Source organism: Balearica regulorum, chromosome 23 (genome assembly GCF_011004875.1).
Source record: "Balearica regulorum gibbericeps isolate bBalReg1 chromosome 23, bBalReg1.pri, whole genome shotgun sequence".
Classification (NCBI taxonomy): domain Eukaryota; kingdom Metazoa; phylum Chordata; class Aves; order Gruiformes; family Gruidae; genus Balearica; species Balearica regulorum.
This window is the reverse complement of record NC_046206.1, coordinates 1154097-1177777: the sequence shown is the minus strand read 5'-3', so window position 1 is coordinate 1177777 and position 23681 is coordinate 1154097. Positions and strand designations below refer to the sequence as shown.

At 50.6% G+C, this 23681-nt stretch overlaps 2 protein-coding genes and 1 long non-coding RNA gene across 5 annotated transcripts; 1 reads left to right on the top strand and 2 right to left on the bottom strand.

Moving 5' to 3' along the window:
- Positions 1–453: 453 nt before the first annotated feature.
- On the bottom strand, positions 454–8096 carry POU2AF3 (POU class 2 homeobox associating factor 3). The gene is made up of 5 exons (XM_075774611.1): positions 7987–8096; positions 5717–5820; positions 3293–3353; positions 1477–1703; positions 454–973 (listed from the first exon to the last, which is right to left on the bottom strand). The coding sequence occupies exons 1-5, from the start codon at positions 7991–7993 to the stop codon at positions 635–637; spliced, it is 738 nt and encodes a 245-aa protein (XP_075630726.1). The 5' UTR covers positions 7994–8096; the 3' UTR covers positions 454–634.
- LOC142604911 (uncharacterized) lies at positions 2794–21374 on the top strand. 2 transcript variants are annotated; one of them, XR_012838760.1, is made up of 6 exons: positions 2794–3425; positions 4250–4395; positions 12233–12372; positions 13815–13912; positions 17786–17880; positions 20526–21374. It is a non-coding gene; the product is annotated as an uncharacterized LOC142604911 (long non-coding RNA). The 2 variants fall into 2 exon arrangements; XR_012838759.1 differs by lacking the exon at positions 20526–21374 and having other exon boundaries at positions 17786–18513.
- POU2AF2 (POU class 2 homeobox associating factor 2) lies at positions 11837–23617 on the bottom strand. Of its 2 annotated transcripts, XM_075774609.1 has the most exons (5): positions 21232–23617; positions 18508–18617; positions 14273–14315; positions 13230–13531; positions 11837–12647 (listed from the first exon to the last, which is right to left on the bottom strand). In XM_075774609.1, the coding sequence occupies exons 1-5, from the start codon at positions 21239–21241 to the stop codon at positions 12246–12248; spliced, it is 867 nt and encodes a 288-aa protein (XP_075630724.1). In that variant the 5' UTR covers positions 21242–23617; the 3' UTR covers positions 11837–12245. The 2 variants fall into 2 exon arrangements, with proteins under 2 accessions (XP_075630724.1, XP_010295933.2); XM_010297631.2 differs by lacking the exon at positions 21232–23617 and having other exon boundaries at positions 18508–18677.
- Positions 23618–23681: the final 64 nt, after the last annotated feature.

Sequence of the window (23681 nt, the reverse complement as noted above, 5' to 3'; positions counted from 1 at the left end):
AAACAGCGGTTTTCCTTCTCTGCAAGAACCACTAGAGAATATCATCATCATGGCAGCCTGGGCAGAAGCAGTGGCTGAGGAGCTGCAGACCCGTATCAGAGTGGGCTGCTGCACAGCTTGCTTTCTGGATAGTGTGCTGGGTGCTGACGTACGTTCAGACTTTTATCTGCTGGCAAGCGTAAGCAAGACCTTTCGTGCTGCCGAGTAAGTGCTCCCTGCGTAGGTTGCTGAGATTCTCTCTTCCTACCTTTGTGAGAACAGGGCCAGAATCCTGGATCATTAGCAGAAAAGAACTGACATTTAACACATGAGGAATGAACAGGCTTCGGCCTGTGTGCCAAATTATTTATTTGTATGAAAAAGAGCTGGCTTAATAACATGTGTTTAGTAAGGCAGCTTAGGATTTCTTTAAGAAACAACAACAAACACCCCAGAAAAAAACCCCAAACCACCACCACCACAACAAAACACTCCTGACCGTACAAGACGGGAGGACTAACGTAGTGACAGCATCATGTAGAAAACGTAAAAGTAGTGAATAATAAACTGGATTGTGTTAGGCAGCGCAACTTTGCGTAGTTCATGGGCAGTTAATCTGATTTGGATACAATGGATGTGCAAAACCACAGTCCCATTAGCTGTAGCAGATGTCACAGTTCCTGTCCCTTCTGAAGAAGTCATCAGCCATGGCCACAGGCGGCAGGTAGTCCATGCAGTCGGTGCTGGGGCAGGGGAAGTACTGCGGGACCCTGTTGTCCACGTGCTGGGAGCCACAGGCTGTGCAGCAGCAGGTGGAGGTGGTGTATGGGGCGGGGGGATGGCAGGACCACTCCTCTGCAGGGTAGCCACAGGTCTTGGTGTCCAGGGCAGAGGGTGGGCTGTGGGTCAGTGGAGTGAAAGGAGAGAGCTGAGGAGGAGAGCAGCTATAGTTTAATGGGCCGGACAGATCAGCTGAACTGGGCGATCCGGCAGCCTAGAGTTAGGGAGAGAAAAAACCAAACAACAGGACATGTCAGGCGGTCATTTGGGGAAACGTGAACAGCAGCCAGAATTTCCATGCCGTTGCCTTTATCAGGAGGGTCTGGCAGTAGGGAGATGGTTGGGCCCTCGGAGGCCTAAACCCAAGAGGCAATTCCTGCGACATTAGCGCTAACAGGGATTTTCTCTGCGAGTTAGACAACTTCTAGCAGGAACTGGGCAATTCTTTGCAGAAAACTTACAGGATCTGTAGAAGGGACGCTCCCTATTCTGCAGCCTCTCTCTAGATTTGGCTGGGCCTCCCTGTCCTCTGCTCCCAGTGGCAAACCATGCAGAAGTCCACACAAGCAGCCTGCATTGCTGTGGCTGCACCCCGTGCCCCTAAAAGCAGTCACATTTCCAAGTCGGCTTGCTGCTGTTCTGCCGCAGGATGTGACTCCCGTCCCTGTCTTCCCTCTGAGTGCACCTGTGGCTGCTCCTCAGGGACATAAAGCTTACCAGGCCTTGGGTAAAGCAGAGCGGAGCTGGCTGGAAGGCGTCTGAGGTGTGATGCGAGGACGTCTGGAAAGCACTGAAGGCTGAGTCTAAGGGCGCATCTGTCTGAAGACAGGAATCTACCAGCTGCTCCAAATAGCTAGGGCTTTCTTCGCAGGAGAGGCAATTTGAAAACTGCCACGATGGACAATAGTTGGGAACAGAAGAGATGGACTCTGTGTCAAAAGGTGCTAGGAGAGAAGGTAAACCAGACAGTAGCAGATTATTCAGTATCTGTCTTCACGAAGGGCAGGTGTTGCCCCAGGTCAGGTTTCAGTATTCTCATGTGGTCAGTAGCCCTATGGATTTAGACAAGGAAAATGGTCCTTTGAGTTCAGGGTGAATTTTCTAGGGAAGCAGAGACCAGGAAGAAGATGCTCAAAAGCATGCAAATGACTTGGGAACTTTAGTTCCCTTGGAAGGATTCAAAGCTCTTTAAATACTGCTGGAAACTTTTCTGGCTCCAGCCGTTACGGATGGGGATCCAGCTGGAAACTCCCTCAGACTCTTGACCCTCTGGCCTCTCTTCAAATGTCAAGTGTTTACAGACCTAGAAATTTGCCATGCAGTGATTTATGCCTCACAGCTTGGCAGATGGCTTGCGCCTTTGCCTCACCCAGTCTCCAGATGCAAGGAAGCTACATCTGCAGGAAGAGGGGGATAACAGAAGAATAATTTTCTCTATTATCCTCCAAACAACCAGACAGAAGACAAACTTCAGAGCAGACAAAAGTGAGCAAGTCAGTGATAACGCGGCATTGTGTCCACGTAGTGCTACTGACGAAAGTGTGAGTTCCTAGAAAGCTGTAGGGTCAGACTCTCACTGTACTGCAGCATACTTGCTGGGGGTAGCAAAGCTCACAGCACATCTGACTTTTCAGCATTATTATCTTTTCAGGCTCTGCTCAAATATAGTTAAAAGCAAGGCCCTGTCTACGTGGAGGGGCACAGGTCTGAAGGCAACGGAACTGCACACGGGTAGAAAGTCACTCGGTTATAATTGCAGGTTCAAGGTGGCAGGGTTTAGCTGGATGTGGGGAGGAAGTGAGAAGCACCCAAAATACATAAACAGATGGAGACTTTCCAGCCTGAAAAAGCTTTGGTATGTCTCACATTTCTGTATTAACGTAAGCAAATTGATTCCCAAATATTGATGGTTTAATCATTTCCTTTTCCATACAATGTATATATTCACACCTGCCCAACCTTTTAGGTCTCTCTGCTTTGGCTGCAGAATAATTGAAGGATCCGTGAGCCCAAAGCGCTGTTCCCCCCGCCCCTTTCCCCTTTCCTTGGATATTCACACACAGGAGGAAGAAACTCTTTGTGTTGCTGAAAACCTGACACTCCTCTCACTGCTATGGACGCTGCCAGGAGAGTGAGAACAGCCAACTCTGCTGGAGCTCAGCAAAACACTCCAGGGTGAGCTGACCCTCTAGCTCCAGTCCGACCCACGACTGCAGCCTAGACGAGGTGATGCCAGCAGTGTTATTCCCTAGGGAACGAGCATCCCTTCCTGAAGGGGATCTCGCTCCTTGCTGTGGGAAAAATAAACTGCACAAATGAGAGCATGTGAGCGTGCTCCTGAACAGGGTAATGTGTACCCTGCTGGCCTCACGGCATCCTCATCTGCATTTCATGGGCTCCTTTCAGGTGCTGATTGGCTGCATTGCCACTTATCTGGTAGTGCCTGCCTCGACCAAGGGCTGGAAAGACTCTGGGCTATGGGAAAAATTGGGAAGGGGATGGGAAGGGACATGTGGATGGACTTTGTACCAACCTGGGTGAGGAGGAGACACAGACTCTGAAAACTGGATGCTGCTGCTGCTGCCCCAAGAAACCTGACCAAAGAAAAGGGAAGAAAAGAAATTGTAGATACTGTAACATAGGGGAGCATTTGTCTGCATGCTGAGGTAAGTCAGGATTTTGCTTCAACCTATTTATGTAGGTGATATGGAAAACTTCCCTAGCATTGACAGAACAAGATTAACGTGCATAACATGATTTTTCCCTGAGCCTATACCGGCACTGGCGGAACACAACATCAACCTGGTGTAAAGCCCTCGATACAGCACCTTGCTAGTGGGCTCTTCCTACTGCATTATTACTGTTAATTCAGCAGAGGTGTGGCTGCCTGTGAAAGTAACCTGCTAATTTCTAGGACCATGAATTCCACAGTGGGGGGATCCCAAAGAATTTGTGTGGATAAATGCGATTGAGAATGGGTAATTAACAAATTGTAGCAATAACTCTTGAAACATGACTAAAGGCAACTGCAGGTATCCTCACGGCTGGGCAGCAGACTGGGTCACCGTGCTTGGTGTTGGTGTCACTTGAGAACCTGCTCCGACACCAGTCCCCACTCTAACACAGCTACGTGCCTCTATGAAAACGGACAGTCTCATTTTCTGAGGCATGCTGGAGACTGGACAGATCAATCTGTTCTAGGAACCTGACCTGCTGGAGGGGAGAAATCCACCCCAAAAGCAACAGGAGTTTTGATGCTTGTTGTTTGGGACCAGGATTTTACTCTGCAAATACAAATACTGGGGGTTTTCCTCAGTTTTAATTTCTAGAGACTTCCTCTTTGTTTCCTTTATTCAAAATCCTCTTGAGTTAGTGGCTCGCTTCCCTAGGAACAACTTCCTTGCATATCCCTGTGCATTTAATCCATTAAATAGTGGCTATTCTGGGCTGAGAGTGCCTGCAGGACTACCCTTCTTCTCTTTGGCTGCAGATGTGTAACAAGACGGACAGAGCCATACCACCGGCAGCAGAAGTTTTCAGGTTCGGCTTTTTTCAGTGCACAGAGGCAGCTTATCCTGCCAGCCCGAACCTCTGGGGCCTCTCTAGGACAACGTGTACCTTTTGCAGATCACAAAGGTAACCTCCTGCACTGCCGCTTTTCACTTTTTCCTGTACGGGCAAAACAAGCGCTGTGTAAACTCACTGTGGGAAGCAAAAACCAGTTCTGCGCAGCCCTGCGATGCCTGGCTGCGGTGAAGAGGCTGCTTCTGTTAGGGCTGGAGGGGAGGAGCGAGCCAGCGTTTCCAAAGCCCACCGGTTTTGTGTGCTGTCCACTCAGGCCTCTCCGCCTGCGGCTCGCAGGCTGATCAGCTTTTTGTGCGATCAGCTGCAATGAGGTATGGGAGGTGGGAGATGAAATCTGAAAACCATCCAAAGCTGTAATGTCACAAACCAGGAAGAAGTAATGATTTACCAACCTCTTTATGCAAATCCCTGGAGTGGCTGGAACTAGAGGACTCCTACAAAGACTGGAAGAGTGAGTGAGAGAAAGCTAGAGAGAGAGTGTACGCATGTGTGTGTACACACACACAGATCTCCATCCCCTCCTTTAGAAAGCACGGGGCTAGGCGCTGCCTAGGTGGTACTGAAAAAACATTAGAGACCTGAAGTCAGTCAAGCGTGCTTGCGTTTTACGCTAAGAAGCCCTAATGGCGCAGGATGGAGCCTGCTTAAGGAGTCTTTGCCCGTGCCTCGTGTTCTTCCTTTCTGCTAGCCAAAATTTAGGGCTGTTGCTGAGTCCCAAATTCCCAAACCCTTTCCGCTGCCCGGGACCTGCCCGAGGCACTGCACCTCTGGTGCCTTCATTTCCTGCCTGACCTAACTGGTCAAGAGAAAGCCTCCAAGGTTAGGGGGTGGTTGAAAGCAGCTTCCTGGGGTGGGCTGACACTTGTTGAAAAGGGAGAGGTTAGGGGAGCTTTTCGTGTGACAGAGCTTTGCACTGGTTGCTCCCCAAAGTTGCACAGGTCGGGTCAAAGGCATGCCCTGAGCATATCCTTCACCTGATGCTGCAAAAAAGTTTGGTGCATGCTTCACCCTGGCCAGGCCACATTTTAAATGGGGGGGCAGTGACCATGGCCTGCCTTTCTCATCCAGCATAATGATACTGGAGTTGCTGTGATAACTGTAAGTGGGACTGAAATTTGTCCATGTGAGCCTTCCATCCCAGAGTGAGTTACGTTTCTGGAGCACCAGCTCTGCTTTCACCCTGCACTAATGGCTCAGACCATCTCCTGTTTAGACCACTGCTGCAGTTACCCTGGCTGAATGTTCTTCTCCCCCATCCTCACCAGCCTGCTACACTCAGACTTTGGCAGTCTCCTCGGCTCAGAGATTACAGTCTTGGCAAAAAAGATTAAGAGTAAAGAGACAAAGCAGACACCAAAAGATTTTTACTTACCGCTGAGCTGGTTGCTGCTTGTCGTGCTCTCCTCTGCTGCAGTAACTCCTTAACTGTAATCTTTACTCTAACACCTTGATACACTTTGGGCTTTCCTGAAAGAACTTGTAGACAAATACTTTAAAAGATGGGAGACTTTCAGAGCATATAGCAAATCCAGCACGTTTTCAGGCATGTTCTACGCAAAGTCTACTTAGAGTTAACAGATGATTATCTGAACACTAAGTCACTTGTAATCACAGTTTATAGCACCTGCTATTCAAGCCTGTGACAAGCAGACACAAAAAAGTTGGTGTTGATTATATTTAGTAATCATATATGTTTTATTCTCTACTATCTCCTTCTTCCCCCCCGCCCCCCCAGGTGTCCTAATACCAAGCTCCATCTGGTGCTACTGTTGAATTTATTTAAATTCCTATCATATTTGACACTCCTAGGACCTGAAAATAAATGTGGGAAGCACTTCATCTGGCAAATGAAGACCAGGAATAAAACAACGGAAATATGTGGGCAGTTACTAGGAGGGCTAAACAAAACACAAATAAAATTACTGCTTTCATTAATTACTTCTTGCAAAGCCTACATTATCTCTTTATTTTGCTCATTCTGTACAACTCCAATTTATTTCAAACAAGCATTTAGGATGTCTTTAACCCAGCCAAAACCACTGAGAAATCATCAGTTACTACCTGATGAGGGATTTTGAGTACAGGAAATGGTAAAGAATTTACCTACTCTGAAAAATCCCTTTCACTTGCTGTACTTGTGCTAAAGTACTTGAAGCCTCTGGCAGTTCTGTTTCTGTCCTGACTTTCTCCTGTTATTTTCATGCAGTAGCAGATCCTACAAACACTAGCGTCATCTCATCCAGCAGTCAGCTGGTTGCAGGATCCCCGTCCTGTTGCTGCTGCACGCAAGAAGACAGTGCTGGATTTGTGGGTTCTGCCCACATATCCAAGAAATCCCACACTGTAGGCACTGTCCTGCTATAACCTCTCTCCATTGCTGATGACTGTATAGCATCTTCACCCTCCTGTCTGCCCACCCACAGCCCTCCTGCTGCCCCCTTTGTGCTCTGGTTGGGGACATGCTGTAACAGGCATACAGGTGCCTTGGGAAAGGCGGCAGGCTGAGCCGGCTCTGCCTCAAGGGGAGTTTGCTGAGCTGTACTCTCAGCAGCTGGGGATTATTCATCTCATATTTTTATGTTTTGTTTCTATTCAACAAAATGAAGACGGGGAAAATTAGGGGAGGGAAGGGTAGAATTTAACAAGAACACCCTGTTACCAGGCCTCCCTATAGCCAGGGAGAGCCCTGAGCTAGCATCCTCTTCTCCAAGTGTGGGTTCATGCTGCGTACAGCCTCTTAGCTCTGGTCTGCACAGGTAGATGGATGGGGCTAGGGGCCACACGATGAGCAACTTAAAGGCATATTAGCAGGTGAGGTATGGACACATCTGTAAGCCAGGGGCTGGCTGTCAGGCAGGCCCCACCACCGGCTCCCACGCCAGAGCATGGTGCCCCGAGGATCCTGCTCTTCCAGCACCCCGAGGCCCCAGGGTGGTCTGCGTGCAGCTGAGGCACCGAGAGCGGGGCTGCCGTGGCCAGCTCTCCTGAACTGGCCGGGCTGCGCATGGAAGGGGCAGGCTGGTGGAGCTGGGGCTGGGAGTCAAGGAGCAGGGCGGCGACGGTGGGCTGGGGGTCAGGCAGCGGAGTGGTGAGGGCAGGCTGGGAATCAGGAGCAGGGTGACGAGGGCAGGCTGGGGCTCAGGCTGGGCTTGGCGTCGGGGAGCGGGGCGGTCAGGGCAGACCGTGGAGGGGGGGGTGGGCACAAAGGGGTGGGGGGCAAGGGTGCGGGGGCCGCGTCTCCCATCCCGCCGCAGGCGCTCGGGACGGCAGCGCTTCCCCGCCGGGAGCCACGGGGATGGCAGCCGGAGGGCGAGCGGCGCCGGGCCGGGCCGGCTCTGCGGCGCCCCGGCTCCCCCCGCCGGCCGCTGCCGCCGGGCCGGCCCTGCCCGCTGCGCTCCGCTGCGCCCCGCTGCGCCCCGGCCCCGCTGGCGGCCCCGCGGCGGCGGCCCCGCGGCCGGCCGGGGCTGGCACTTGGCGGGCAGCGGCCCTTCCCTGCCTCCTCCTTCCCTTCTCCCCGCCCTCCCCGGTTCCTCCTCGCTGGAAGGCGAGGTTGCCTCAGCCGCGAAATGACCCCGGGGAACCCCGAAATAGTCCCAAAATGGGGTGGCGGGGGCGGGGTGGGGGGGAGCGGGGGGAGCTTACCGGACATCCTGAGCAGGAGTGGGCAGCACCTCGCCGGGCACCCGGTGCAGTGGTGGCCCCGGCCCTGGCCCCAGAGCAGGGGAAGGGGGCAAGAGGCGACAGGTTTAAAATTTGGGGGTGAAGGGACCTGCTTGCCTGGTGGCAATGCCAGGTGAATCCTGACAATATTATTGTTTTATCCCTACAGGTATAAGTTTGAGTTTTTCTCTCCTAATGCCAAGTATTTAAAACCTCTAGAAACCAATGATTTGACAATCAATGATTGCGCGATACTTTCAATTTGAATATTCAAAGGCTCCACAAAATGGGCTATCTTTTTGTGAAACCAAGCACATCCCCATCTAGCAGAGGGTCTGGGGGAATAAGATCTGGTGGGGCCACCCTCCCCACCCTTTGCTTTTGGGACATTTGCAGGGTTTTATCCATCTTTCCCCGAATGAAGCAGATGACTCGAAACCGGCTCAGTATTTTCCCCTCAGACGCACAGGCTGGGCTCCAGCCCTCTCATATTACATTTGCTACCTCCAGAGAAGACTCTGCAAGGGACAGAGCCGCTCTTTGCACAATTTTTCACATTTTAAGGCTAAATACTACGGGGTTTGGACCAAAATGGCAGTAGGCAGGCATGGCATAACAAAGTGGCTGCCCTGGGCACCCAGGTAGCTGAAGCTACCCAAACCCCACTTCTCTCCACAGTACTCCCTTCCCTCTGCCCAGATGCTGGCCTTATATTGACGTTTATTTGCGGTCTCCCCTAATTCAGACTATTTGTGCTCTTGCTGTGCAAACTGGTGTCTCTGTTCTTACATGCTTCAGCACTGGCCTGCCCTGTGTGCTGCAAGTGGTGGGGTTTGACTCTGTAGTAGGATGACACAGTTTTTGGATAACCCTTCATCGCAATACAATACTGACGTATTTGGGTTTTTTAGGTGGCGTTTGAACTTCTCCCTGGGCACCGCAGTCTGTGCTGTGTCCCGGGAATAGCCAGCTGAGGCAGAAAGCAGGCCAGGCTGTTAATAATCTACTAGCAGTTCAGTTTGGCTGTGGTTGCAGCTGAATCTTTCCCTTTAAGTTGAACAAATACACTTGATTTCTGTGGGGAGTGGTCGCAGTGGCAGTGCTGTTCCTTGCGCTGAAATGTGCCTCTGCAGCTCCTGGTAGGCCAAGCCTTGCTCGGGGCAGCTCTTCAGGAATGCTTTGCCCGGGCCCCTCTGGAGAGGAACCCTCTCCCCCCACCTGTGATGCAGCAAAAAAGGAGCATGGTGTGCTGAGGCAGTTGCAAGGGGGAGTTGCCGGGGAGGGGTCACAGGGGAGTACTCAGGCCTGCCCGTGCTAAAGCGGGTTGGGACCCAAAGCCCTTGCATTGCGGGGGCTGCTTTCTGCCGAAGCATCGGTGGTGGGTGGGTAGAGCCCGGTGAGGCCGCGGGCGCTGTGTGGGGGAGCCGGCGCTCCCAGGAGCTGGGGTAATGTTTACTTCTGTAACCAGAGACCACAGAGCTGAGCGTGCAGGCTGCTTAGCTCCGGTCATGACTGAGCTGCATGCCTTAAGGAAAAACGAAGCACGCGTGTTCAGGGTGTTCCTGCATGTCCTGGGTTTTAAAGCATTTCCAAGCTCACAGAGACCTTAAGAGCCGAATGCCAGAGTGGGTCAAACACTTCAAGACAAGCCAAAAATCTTTCTGTCCCTGCTTCTTCCTTAGAGCCTGACGGGAATACAGCCAGCCTGACTCTGGTGTCCCCGTCTATGCAAGGCCCTTGGAGAAGGTACAGCCGAGGTAGTTGACGGTGACTGCTTTCCCACTTTGTAAAACAGCAGCCAAGGACAGTGATTCAGCCTGGCGGTGTTGTCAGCTGCGGTGTGGAACAAGGCTGCGGGCTTGTGCAGGCCTCAGGTTTGGGGACACAGCGGCTAGGTGTGGGGCAAGGAGACCTGCACGCAGCCCGAGATGCTCTGGGGCTCCTTGCCTTGCCCTCGTCCGTGGTCAGGGGAAGAGCTCTAGCTGGGCAGGTGCTACCCTGCGATGCTCCACACCTGCCACTCGTGGGAGCCTGCGGTGCCCACAGACCAAACACGGAGGCAGCCCGACTCACCTGGACCCGTGCTTAGCATGTGAGTGGAGGAGCCCTAGCTGCGGGCTCTTTCCCTGAGCCCAGCTTTTCCTGTCTCTCTCTGGGGCCCGACTGGCAAAAAGACGGGCACAGCCCGTGGGGTGGGCGGAGGCGAGAGTTGAGGCACAGAGAGCCACCGGAGTTTGCTTTTCCGAGCAGGTCTGAACAAGGCTGGGGAATCGAGAAGCATCGGGAGGGACCCCAGCCCAGCCAGGAGCTGGCCGAGCTGTCCCGGCCGGCCGTGGTCCTCTGCCCGAGCCGGGGCTCCGGGGGGTCAGCCCTCGGGGAAGCCGGGGAGCAGCCCAGCAGCAGGGCTAGGGTGCAGGGGTGAGCATCTTACGGCGGTCGGGGCTGGCCGGCGGCTGTGACCCCACGACGGCCCCGGGAGCGCAGCGACGCCTGCGGGCGGGCACCCCGTCCCTGCCGCCCGCTGCTGTGGTGGGCTGTGGGCACCCGTGCATAGAAGCAGGGGCTGCACTGAGCCCCTGAGTACATAAACGGGCTCTGCTGGGCACGGTGCACCAGGGCTGCTGGCGCTCTGGGTCTTACAGCTGCTTCTCAGCTGTGCTGCGAGAGGTCAGGGTGAGAGGTCTGTCCTGGGGCAGCTGCACACATCCCTGGGAGCACTCGTTCCAGCCTTTGATGCCTGGATGGTTAACGGATGCCCCAACAATCAGGGAGGTGGTGTCTGCCAGGTGTGGGCCGAGTGAGGGGCTGGTATGGTTGCTGCGTGTGCACGGAGGTGCAGGGACGTTCCTGGGCTACAGGATGAGGGGTGCCAGGGGTGGTGCTAGGTGGTACACCTGTAAAAGAAAGGGCTTTGTGTAGAAGGGCTGGCCCGGCCCGCTTGGCAGCTCTCCGCGGTGTTGTGTACAGGGGCCCGATATTGTTGCTTGTTTCTAGGTGCAGTGCTGTGTCCCCAGTGCACGTTCTCCGCAGAGAGGTGCCTGCAGCCAGCATGGCAAGAAGCAATGCTCTGGGCCCGATCCTGTGGCCCCGGTGCCATTTATGATCCCTGGAGGGTGCTGAGAAGTCTCCAAAAGCCCCGTCAGCCCCAGGGTTTGAGGAGAATAGGCAAGGAGGGCCTTAAAGCATCTCATCACTACGCGCTCTCAGGCCCTGGAAAGCACCTGTTCTTCCTCAGTGAAGCTTTTGTTGCTGCTTCTACGGGTGCCAAGCTGGGGGATGAGATGGGGCAAAGTGGGTAGCCTCTGGTGAGTACGGACACGTCTGGGAGGGTTGCGCAGGACTCCCCTGTGTGTGTGAGTGTGTGTTCGTGTGTGCAGAGCTACCTCTAGTGGCCGTGGAGCCCGGCCCTGCCACTGGGACTTCCAGTCAATCAGCCTTGTTCCCAATTACCGCCCCGGGTGGGTGCCTCTTGGCAAGGGGCTGGGAGCAGTCTGCCTTATGCCCACTGACACTGAGCTCTGGGTCACCTCACTTATATTGATCTGGCATACGCAAGAGGGGGAACAGCTCTGTGTTTTCTTCAGGGCAAGAGAGAAATTGGGGAGGATGTGGTTTGTGCATTGCAGATGGGAGGGATGGGGAGGCTTCCTCACGTGCAGCTCAGCAGGCAGGATGGTGCCCCGACAGTCCCTGCCAACACCCTAAGCTGCCAGGCCCTGTTGTAGCATGGTGAGGTTTATTTTGTTGTAGCCTTCCGTGCTGTGTGCTACTCTGGCCATAACTGTTGGCCCAGACAATGCCACGTTCACAGCATGCTAGCATTAGCGATGTACATTTGTGCCACTAGGTAACCAGATACCATTATACAGACTCTATTCTATTAACGAGGGCTTCCCCCAGCCCCTGCCCTGCTCCCCAGCCTTCCCAAATCTCTTCTGGTCATGTCACTTTGTAGATGTAGTTTAAGGTTCAGAGCAACCTGTTTTCTTAGCATCTGCAAAGAAGTACCTGTGTGTTACTTGTAGCACAGCGGGATTATGAACAATGACCTTCATAAGGTGCTAGAAGGCACCACTATAAGCTAAATGTGGTATATCCAAGTGACTGTATTTCTAAACAGAACATAAAGCATTGCATGTTGTTAGCATCCTCTGAAGGACCAGCTTTAGGAAAAAGTGTGCAAGTAATGATTTTGCTTCAGTAATGGTCCATTTTTCTTTTCCTCCAGCTCTTATCTCTCATCAGTAAGTTCTTCGCCCTTCGTAAGTCCCCCAGACGGGACTTCCATCTTCTTTTGCCCAGGCAGAGTTATCGTGAAGAGGTGGTGTCTCTGAGGACTGCTCCGGCGAGAGGTGGCTCATCCTAGAGGTAAGCTCGTTTGCCACAGTCATGAAGGGTGAGAAGGAGTAGGGTGAGGTGGCAGCATAGCTAGTGGAGTAGTGAACATCTTCAAGAGGATGCAGAGGGTAGGACTGGGCTCCGGGGATGGCTGGGGTCCAACCTGAGCTTCGGTACGGGGAAATGCCTCCAGACTCGTGTGAGGAGAGGCAGCTGGCGCTAGCAGGCAGTGCTTGCAGAATGTCTGAGCACGCACTGTCCAACTGGCTGAGACTGTTGGGTGAGGTCTGCTCCCAGGGCTCTCTCTGCATGAAAGTGGGGAAAGAAGGCAAGAAAGACCCTTAAGAATAGAAGCTTGTCCTGGAGGTAATGGCATATCTAGGTTGGCTTCACCAAGCCAAGATATCCCTACAGCCTAGCTGGGAACACTCACAAGGGTTTCTGTTGCTCTGGGGCAGTATTTGGTGTTAAGTCTGTTGAAAGGAAACATCCATGCTGTCAGTAGTGAACAAGGCCTGGAACAGGCTTGTGGTGGGACTGACTAGCCCTGACCCCGCAGGGCCCAGGATGTGAATGGAGCCAGCTCCTGGGAAGCAGCAAGGATAAGGATAGGCCAACAAAGGATGTTTCTGGAAACTTAAGGAGCTTAATGGAGTAGTTGTTTTGGGGAGCAGGGATGGTAGTTAATTTAGGAGCTGGTCTCCAACAAGAAGAGGGGATAATTAGACGGGAATAAAGAGAAAAACCATTCCCGCCTCAGCTCTGTTCCATCTGCTGTGGTTGCCTCCTGTGACAGCCACATCCTTCCCACGTGAGTCCCCCTGGCATCCCCAGCTTTAAATTGGGTGATCTTTCATTGGGTGGCTGAGAACTGTAGACTCACTCACTAGTAGGAAGTGCGCTGTGTCATTAGAGAAGGATGGCAGGAGAGGGGGCACAGAAGAAGGGCTGAAGAAGGAGCTGGTACCAGCTGTGAGGGCAGTAGCACGGTAATCCCCATATTGGTCGGTGAGATACGGGTCTGGAAGTGCCGGGTAGCCCTGAGTGGCGGAGGAATCGCATGAGAAGGGCTTGGACCCTAGAGGGGACGAGTAGACATCACTGACAAACTGCTTTGTGTTGTGGACATCCAATTCGGTTGTGAAGGATCTCCTGGCGCCGTGGTAGTAACTGGCTGTGGTAGGTGAGCCTGTGGTGGTCAGAAAAAAGGGTTGGCTAAAGGGAAAGTTAACAGCAACGCCTGGGGAGCCACGGAGCTATGGGCATCTCTGCAGGTACAAAGTAGAGCCCTTTTCTCTCTAGCATTGCCCAGGGCAGGCGTCAATCCTGTCTTGAAACAGGTGTGTCAGCCCAAGTGCTTTTAGCACCTCCAACCGCCCTGATCCAGCTGATGACCTCCCCCTGCAGCACATGAGGCCAGTGGGATGGAGGTTAGTTTTGCCAGCCTTTGCTGCTTCTTTGCTCTGCTGCAGCCCCTGGGAAGGAGGATGGGGTTACAGCTGCAAAGCCACCTGCGTCTGTTCCAGCTTCACTCCCTTTTCCCTGCCCAAGAGCTCAAGGGACAAAACAGGTCAGTTCCTGGTTTCGTACTTTCTCTCTTCAGCTGCAGGAAAAACTGGAAAATGCAGGGGGAAAAGAAGAGGTTCTGTGTAGCACCTCTGTCAAAAGAGGTGGGAACTGCTTTTATTGCCTGGCTTTCCCCTCTTTAGGAATTTCATACAGGCTACAGGGGCCTTTCTTTTACTATTGCTGTTCCTGTTTTGACTCTTTTGATTACTTTCCTCCTGGGCTCTCTCTGAGGGGTGGCCCAGAGGAGCTGGAGCTCCAATGCTCCTTTGCTCACCTCATGTTCTTTGGAGGAGAATAGGCAGGAGCAGTGTCAACTGTCCAGCCTGCACAGAAAGTATTTATTGGTGGAGGAAAACCTCACCTGGCATTTGGACAGCTGATGACTGTGGTGTGCTGGTGCTGCCCTGCAAAAGATAAAAACATGTTAAAATAAAGTCTTTTCAAAACAAGGCAGCTCTCTAAGCACATAGCTTTGGAAGGTGTTGGCATAATTCAGATGCACTCTTTGTGCCTTGGTGCTATCAGTATGAAGAGCTTAAGTACCAGATTTCAAGCCTGGGGCCTCTGAGGTATTAGCAGATATAGGCTAAGAAGAGATTTTGAAAGTCTTACGTGGAGTTGATAGCAGTAGAAATATCAAGATAACTGGCTGCTTTCTCATGTACTGCAAGGCCCCTTAATGAGCAGTCATTTTGATCTTGGCCCCAAACAGGTCGCAACAAACTGGTATCTAAGTCTTTGGTGGTCTAAACAGAGAGATTGTTCGCTGCCCGTGTTCTAGCTCAGGTCTCCTGTGCTGTGTCTACCTGCCACAGAGCTGCTTTAGCTGGTCCCTCCTAGCAGAACAAGCAGACTGCGTGTAGAAGGCAGTTGTTTCCAGCCCCTACTTGGCTTCTACAGCAATACTGATAATACTAATCTCCTCTTGGTCCCCAGGTAAGAAAGAATTAGCCCTGAGTGAACCTGGCGCTCACAGTGGCTAATTCCTTACAAAGTACTGTGGCAAAGGCATCTGTTCCTCTGGAGCAGAGCTCGTACGTGGAGTTTCGTTGAGTTCTGTCTCTAGACCTCCAAACCCATAGACCAGAAATACAGCGCCCGCTGTTGCGTTTACCTCAGCTGTGCTGTTGTCCTGGCCAGTGATGGTGGCATGCTATTTTCAGTTTGCATACTGTAAACAGGAGGTTCCTGCCATAGCAAGCAACCAAATTTAGAGGTTTAGATTTGAATTAAATTTGCCAGTGCTAGGACTTCCTTTTGCTGCTGAGGGAGGTTTGCAGCTGCTCCCTGCTCCATCATGAAAATGAGTTCTGAGCCCACACAAGTCACATGGGCTGCAGGAGTGATGGGAGGTGTCAGGAAGGAGCCCTTTGGCTTGCGGGCAGATGAGAGTGTTCACGTTGCAGGGTCAGAGCCGGGGCTTGCACCTGTCTCCAGCTGGGCCGTTTTTGGCCGCAGACCTCAGTGAGGGTCGCAGCTCGTAACGCACGCTGCCCTGCAAAGCTAAAGCCTCCACATGCAAATCTCATCTCAGCAGATACCCCTCTCTCAGCATGCATGTCACTTTAGTCATACCTTCTCCTGCTTCAGGGTTTCCCCCCCCACACCTCCTCTGCCTGCCCGTGGCCGTAGTATCCTCCAGTCAGTCTGCGTTTGCTGAGGAGGAGTCTCTTTGAAAGTAATGGTGCAGACCTCTGACCTCTGCACTCGTGTTCAGACCCCAGCCTTAACACCCCACCGGGAAGTAGTTTAGTACTGTTGTTTGGCACCCCTAATACTGTGTTTGAGGAAGAAGTTGAGTTAGGAGGTCCAGGTAGCACAGATGCTGCTACAGGTCAAAGGACTGCAGTGACGAGAGCTGGGATGCTTCACTGGAGAGACAGGAAGGTCCCTGGGCACAGCTGCCAGCCTCTAGTATGGAGGATTTCAAATTATCAGTGCATCTAAATTAGTCTTTTATCCTTTCTGTTCAACAGCCGCTGAAACTATCTGGCTGTGTGTGACAGGCAGCAGGTCTTCTTGAACACACCTATGATAGATAGCTACAGAGCTGATGTTAGCTGCAAGGGCCTTACCTGCCTTAATTCAACTGCAAGAGCCTCTGCAGCAGCCCATTTTTGGCCTTCATCATAGCAGGCACTTGCATACTTGCAGAGACCTACATTTTACTCGCTTCGGGCAACAAATGGCTCTGCTTAATTTAAGGCCATTAGTTCATTTCCTCCCTGCATTACTTCCTTTCAGTGCTGTGGGGCTGGGGTAGCTGGATCTTCTGCGACATGTCAGTGTGCCTGTTTAGCATCACTTGAGCCCGCAGCATGTTCAGCTGTTGATGAGCTTGGTCTCAGCCTGCCTTACACATGACCGGGCAGACATACTGGCTGGGGGTACTCCAGAGAGCTGTGCTGCTTTGCTGCCTTGGTAACCCAGGAGCACTGTTCAGCTACAAGGCTGCCTTGGGGGGAGTAAATGTAAGAATCCAGGTCAAAATAATGACCTGGTCCTGCAGTGGGGACCAAAGGTGCCCTTTGACCATACTTTGGCTTCAGTGTATCTCCTCTCTGGGACCAATCTGTAGTACAGCAGCTGAAGTAATAAAAACTAATCACAAAAGCAAAGCTTAGTCTTGGGCAGGGCACCTCGCTGGTTTGCCGACGGCAAGTTTGCTCAATGATCTGTCCCTGGCCTCTGAGTGCTGCTGGGCATAGTGCTTCATCTCTGTAACTACCAGTTCCCCCCCGAGAAAAGAGGGTAATCCTTTTGTCCTGCAGAGAGTAGCTGCTGGTTCGCGCCTATGCGGTGGATGAGCCAAAGGAAAAAATGTCAGGCCCTTGATAAAGCCCTTCTGCCCTGCCGTTGGTGGGGACTCAGAAGCCCAAATTGTATTGTTTTCGTCACAGTACGTACTGGTTTCCTAATGTTTGATGCGTGCAAGGCCTGGCTGTCGTGAAATTGTTGCTGTTCTGCTGCCTGAGTAAAGAGCCTAGCAGCTCACCTCTGATGGGCAATGACCTTTCCTTAGCACTGCAGATCTCCTCCATAGACCTCCCCTTGCACAACAAAGGCTTACTGATTTTGGAGCAAAGATCATGTTCAAACAAAAGATGCAGCTAAATTACACTGCATCATAAATATACAAAGGGGTGTTCAGTTATCTGCCGTTTGCTTTGATTCTAGATTATATTACGTCAGATAACCAGAGCTGCACTTACAGATGTTCTTTTCATGATATGTTCGAGTAAATACGGATGTTTGCCCTGCACAATAATTTTTTGTCTCTCATAGAGAATTAGCAACAGGACTGATTTTGCATCAGATAGACACACAACTGCTAAGCTTTGGAATACAAAGCAAAGGGCAATAAAGCAACCAGCAAGTATTTTACAGTTCCTACAGCTTTTGATTGCAGCCATTGAAGCTGCTGCCTCCAGAAAGGGTGCAGGTAAAGCATGATAGGCATCAACAAGAATCTGTTTTCTCAGTGAGTGCAAACACAGCACTTGCTTCCTGCTGCTCCCCAAAGCAAACTTCCCAAATGCCTGGCTGGTGGGAGCATGTGTTTCCCAGTGACTGTCCATGGCTCACGGGGTCTTCTGCCTTTCTGCGTTAGCTGAAGGCTGTGAAGAGATCTATGGCTAGATCTTGCTTTGTTTGGTGATGCTCATGCTGGTTTTCTGCCTGTTTTGTAACACAGTTAACAAGCATGAAAGTAACAGTGAGAAAAATACTTGCAAGTCCCTTTGAGGTCTCTTGGTTTTGCTAAAGGCAAAAAGCCTGAGGCAAATGGCTTGAGGGGGGAAAGAGCATCAAAACTCTTTATATATGTATTCTGCTGCCAGTAATTCAGCTCTCTGCTCCCACTTTTTCCTTCCAGGACACAGTTTCAGCAGCTTGACTGCATCTCCTCATCTATCAGTGGCTCCACTGCTCCCAATCAGCCTGGAAGTGAAGTGCTGCTGCTTGGAAAAGGTGAGTCTGGAGAGCACACGGGAAATGGCTTAATATGCCACTGGATGTGCTGGCACCTGCAATATTGTGTCCCTTTCTGGGACAGCATTGCTTTTATGGCTAGTAATTGAGAAAAAACAATGTAGTGTACTATAATTTGACTTAGGTTTCCGGTTGCCATAGAACCACTTTAAGAAGAAATCATCTCTTACAAACTGATGCTTGGCTTCTTTCCAGACCATAACATCACTGTATTTCCGCTGGCATTCTAGTATGCTAGAGAGGAGCTAGAAGGAGCACAACATTCAGGGAAGAACATCTATTTTTGTGGCACCAAGTTATGTAGCTAGTGAAAAAGGAATGAGAAATTTAGCATTACTGATTTGCTTTTTAAAAAAAAAAAAAAACAAAAACCCACTTTAATCCCTCAAAGGTTCACTGATGTAAAAAATCAAGGAGCCATCTGTGAGCTTTTGGGGCAAACACTAGTGTTGCAAATTTTTTGCTATTTTTTGTCAATATTGGCAGTGCCCTGAATTCAACATAAATGCTTTTTAAACAAGAGGATTACATGACATGACTTTTCTGGTTTAAAAAAAAAAAAAAACAAAAACAAAAGGGAGGTGGAATGGGTTGAAAGTGACTTACACTGAAGCGGGAGCCACTGCTCTGCTTGGATCGTTTTTCAGCAAGAAGGTCTTTGACTGTATGTTTCACTCGCACTCCTTGGTATACCCGTTTGCCAAAATCTGTAGGGACTGAGGGAATGAAACGAGCATTAGAGGAATTCAGTGAAAGCATAGAGCAGCTGGAAGAGGTTGTTACGGAAGAAGCAAATTCATCGCTTCTGCACGCCAAGTTAGGAAGGAAGCATATAAGCCTGCTATTATTAATACAAAATCATCCTTTAGGAGCCCAACAGCAAGGACCGCTCATTTGCGGAGAACAGAGGTGCCCTACCCTGTATTTCAGCATTGGGTGGTATGTGGTTTCCTCGCAGGTTCCTCTGTGCCAGATATGGCTGGCTAATGGGGTTTGGCTTTTGTTTTTCCAAAGAGAGCTCTGGGGAGATCCTACATTTCCCCTTTGGGTCAGCAGAATGTGATTCAACTGTACAGCGCCTATCGCTTTCAGCAGAGATACTGTGGTTTAGCCCCTCCTTGCCCTTCTGGAGTTGCTGGCTTTCAGCACATCGCTCCGTGAGCTTTGATCTCAGTGTAGCAAAGGTGGAAATACCCTAGATGATTGGGGTGGCTCCTCTGAATGGTGATGCGAATCACAGTGCAGATCTCAGGAAAGGAAAAGGGGCTGGCTGCTCAGCCTGCTTTATATCCACAGCAAATACAGATAGGTACCTGGGGACTCTGTTTTATCAAGGGGCTAAGAGGCTGATGGCAGGCTTGGCTCTGTTTTCTTGACCTTCCTGGAAAACGGCACAACCTATCCAAAGGGCCCGTGTGACTTGGGTGCGAGGCATCTGTCCTTTTCCTCTGCCTGGATAAAGCTTTGCGAGATCTGCCTTGTGTGCAGGCATTTTGGCACAAGGAAGGTGCGGAGGGGTACAAGGTGGAATACCAGGGACAGCTCTCTTATCCTGGCTAGCTGGCAGTGCCTGAGCAGAGAGCTTGCACTGGAGGAGCCAAGGAGGAGTGTCTGTATGGGCTTTTATTGAAATCTTCCAGAGAAGAGCTTACCTTTGAAGCTAATCCCTTGGAAAACAAGCAGCTGTGTTCTCCCGAGGGAACACAAACAGCCATTGCGCAGCCGATGCGTTTGATCTCTACAATTGTGATTTATCATTTTGCCCTTCTGCTTTTCAGGATGTGTCATTTGGCTCCACTTACCACTTTCATTCATGTAGCATTGTGTCCCCAGGTGCGCATACACATGGAGAGCTTAGAAAGGGGAGAGTAGAGGGTTTAAACAACACAGAATCTCAGCGCTGGCTTGGGGTTACCCCAAATGTTTTCTGCTGGGCAATTGCAGTTTTGGGCAACTACCACTTGGTTTTGGTATTTGAATACTAACCAGAGAGACTTCAGCCCAGACTAGGCACAAGGCAAACACATTGCAAGAGGCGGTGCCCCAAAAATCGTATGATCAAAATAGACAAAATAGAGGTGAACACTGGGTCAGCACACTGACCAGTGAGTGTCTGTGGAGCAGCCAAGACACAGCCAGCAATGGATATCAACTCTTGCAGCTGAGAGGAATCCGTATACTGAGGTCTTCTCTCTTCCATGGCCCAAGGAAGGAATCTCCCTCCTGTAGTCCCTTTTCAGGGCTGTTTTTACTGAGAGCCATTGGAACCACGGATACCCGGTGTGCACACGTAGCTGGAGCAGAAACAGCTATACTTTTTGCATTGGAAACTTTGCATCTTTGCACAAGAGCTCGTTTAGAGAGGCAGTGTTGCAACTTGATAGAGAAGCCTGAATTGTGTAGTACAGTTCATTGAGCTCCATCATGGTTTGATACCTGCAATAACTCGTGCAGCCTTTGCTAGCTGGATCCAGTTGAAGATTCATGCCTTGATTCAGCACAGAACTTTTGGAGGAGGACCAAAGCCAAGGAGACAGTCTTGCATTTAATTTTCAGAATGGGCATATTTCTAAAATAGAATCACTGGAAAAGCTGTGAGCAGCTTTTATTCTTTTATTCCGCAGTCTAATATTGCCAAATCCTACAGCATCGTTGTGTTAACTGACCTTGCTTCTCCATGACTATTTCTAGCAAGCGTCTGATGCTCTGCACTTCTGTTTTCCTAACATCTTTACTATGGGCTGAAGACATTAGAAAAGCACTTCCACAGGTCGTTACTTTTACACATGCGTACCGTGCTATTGAAGTTACTTCACTTATACTCACAGTTATTCCTCCGCTCAAATTCTTGTAAGTAAGCAATGTAATGGCTCTGTCCTCTAACCCCGTCTTTAACTTGGCAGTCCAGCCTCACATAACTAAACCTGTTGCTTTCAGTGAGTTATTCAGCAGGATCTGATGCTGAGCTATTAAAACTCCAGATACCTCTGCTATTGGCAGCATCAGGGAAAGGAATGATAATTTAGGCCCAAGTTCATATAATTTTCAAGTAAATTGAATCATATTTCACATCACTTCGATCTAACTGCCTTTTGGAAAAAATATTGCATTATGAAGGAAAATAAATTCAGTCTAGAGAAGATAGAACATGCTAACAGATACTATTAAATTCCTGGGATGTTAAAGATTCCACACATTGATTTTAGACAATTCTTCTTTCTGAATTTTTTTTTTAATATGAGCCCAAGAATGGCACGGTATGTTCTCTCCCTGACATTTCCATGAAGATGTGTCTTGACGCTTGTGAAAAGTCAAGGTGCTGAAACTCACCTGTTTCCATTGTCGTCGCTGCTGACAGGTCCCAGCTCTCAGATTCTGCAGGACTTTGGAGAAGGGCTGTCTGTCATGGGCTTCCCAGAGCAAAGTGAAGTCAGTGCTCATACTCCACTGGTAAAGTTCCAGCTGAGCCTGATGGAAATAAATTTTCTGCAATTTAGTGATGCCTCCATGATACCTTGTTTGGGATTTGCTTAAATGCAAATCTCTTGATGTGTGTTTCGCTCTAATTTGCATGGTCAATGTGGATCGTTCCCGAAGAGTCTCTTTCCTGTCTGAGCTGACATTTCATGGATGAAAACTGAGCTGAGGTTTACTGACAGAAAAACCTGGGGTTAAAGTGAAAGGCTGTTAAGTCTTGCAGTGATGAGCCATCTCCTCACCGGCGAGGAACCTGGCTGGAAAAACAAGGCTTGGGACAAGAGCATCCTCTCGTGTGTAGGTGAGAGATGTCCATGTGCTGTTGAAGATGCACACAGCAGGCCTTACTCAGGGAGTAGTACTGTCTCTCTGGGACCCCACAGGCTGGCTTGTGCATCACACAATTAAAACTGGATCTTTGGACACAGTGAACCCAGAAGGCTTTGCCTGGCATCCGCTAGCACCTGCGGGGAGAGCGGTGACACTCAGCCAGGGACGGCATGCTCACGGGACCGGCAGGAACATCCTTTAGCAAACCCACGTGCTCCCGCGGGGAGGCCAGGGTTTGGCGCTCTGTTATCAAGCAAGGGGTCCCCTTTCTGAAGGTCTGAGGTTAGTTTCCAGTGGGCTGCCGGGAGGGGAAACAGCGGCCAGGAAAGGACCTGTTCTTGCACTGCTGCTGGACCCAGAGGAAAGGGACCTTTGGCCAGACCTGCTGTAACCGTTCCTCTGGTCCCAGCCTCCAAGTGGTAGCATCTCTGTTTCTGCAATATCTGAACCAAGAAGCAGAATTAAGCCTTTAATTTTTTTCTCTAAGCGCCATAGTTTATATCCTAGTTCCGAAACATATCTGCATTTGCTGTAAGAGAGCCATTTTCCCCGCAACGTGGCTAGCACAACCTATCGATACGGCGAGGACAGGCTGTGGTGAGGCAGATGATCTCTGGAGCGTTTTGTGTACGAGCAGAGCGGGCTGGTGTGCAGTATTGCTGTGCTCATCTTACATAAGCAGGACAAGACTGGCGCCAAGACATTCCTCATAATTAAATATTTTTCCTCTTGTAGAGTCTGCCGCCAGCTTGTGGGTCTATTAGGTAAGACTCGTCCCTCTTTGTAATTCCACGTGCTTTCCCCAGCATTGGCCTCAGCAATTGGCCTGTCATGTGAACTGCCTTCCTGGGGAAAGCTATTGGTTTTTTTAATTGTCACTATTCTTTTCCTTCAGAAGAAAAATTAAATAGAAATAGCGGCAGCTGGCAAAAGCTGCGTCTGCTCAGGCCATCGAGGCCAGTGGGGAAGGCAGAGCTGAAATAACATCCCGAATAGTTCCTGATATTCTTAACTTGCAGAACAGCTCAGGTATTCTGCCTGCTCAGACACGAAGCTCAGGACCAAGAGGACATCTCACAAACAAGCTCATAGAAGACTTGAGCTCCTGTATACGGACTCTTTCGCCACGTATACATGCTGTCTTCTATAAGACATGTCTTCTTTTGGCCCGTTCATTCCTGGCCACCCCCTCCTGGTACCTGCAGGTGTCCTGGATTTGGCTGACAGGTAATAGAACGGGCAGAAGACACCAGGCAGGTCGGGAAGCGTAGGCAGATGTAAAGCCACAACAGAAGAGGGCTGTCTTTCCTTTGTCAGCACTAGCCATGGCTTGCCACCTGCCCCCTGGCAGGCTTCCCAGGTAGTTTTGTCTCCCGTGCTACATATGTTTGTATACTTTGGTTAGGATATACAAGCTAAATCCCAGCCCCATTCAAGCTAATAGCTTTGCACTGTCTAGCCAGTCCAGGTGTTTTCTGTAGTGATTACAAAATAATTACATTGAAAACTACAGATCCTGCAGAAAACAAATAAATAGAGAGAAAACCTCAGCCAGCCTTCTTTTAGAGGAGATCTGCTTCTTACCTTACATTTTCATTTGAAAAGCATCAGACCCGGGTTTTTGATACGATTTAGTGAATTTGGGCGTGTCCTTTCCATTCGTGTCAGAGGGGAGAGCCGGTGCGTGTGAGGGGACTTAGAGAAGCCACTGCGTATTGCTAAGGCACGCTTTGTGGCACGTTTTATACGCTCCCCTTGGGTTTTGGCGTGGCGTTTGCCCGTGCCAAAGCAAACTGTCTGAGAATCGTGTCTCCGTTTTGCGTTACGAAAGCCTGACCGAGCAGGTGGGATAGTCAGTGTGTGTTTAATCCAAACTCTCGTTTCAATCTGTCTCCTCGTTGCTGAGCGAGGAGAAGGCGCTGCGTTATCTCGCAGCAGGAACAGCGCTAGGGGCGAGGGTTGGTGTTCGGTGC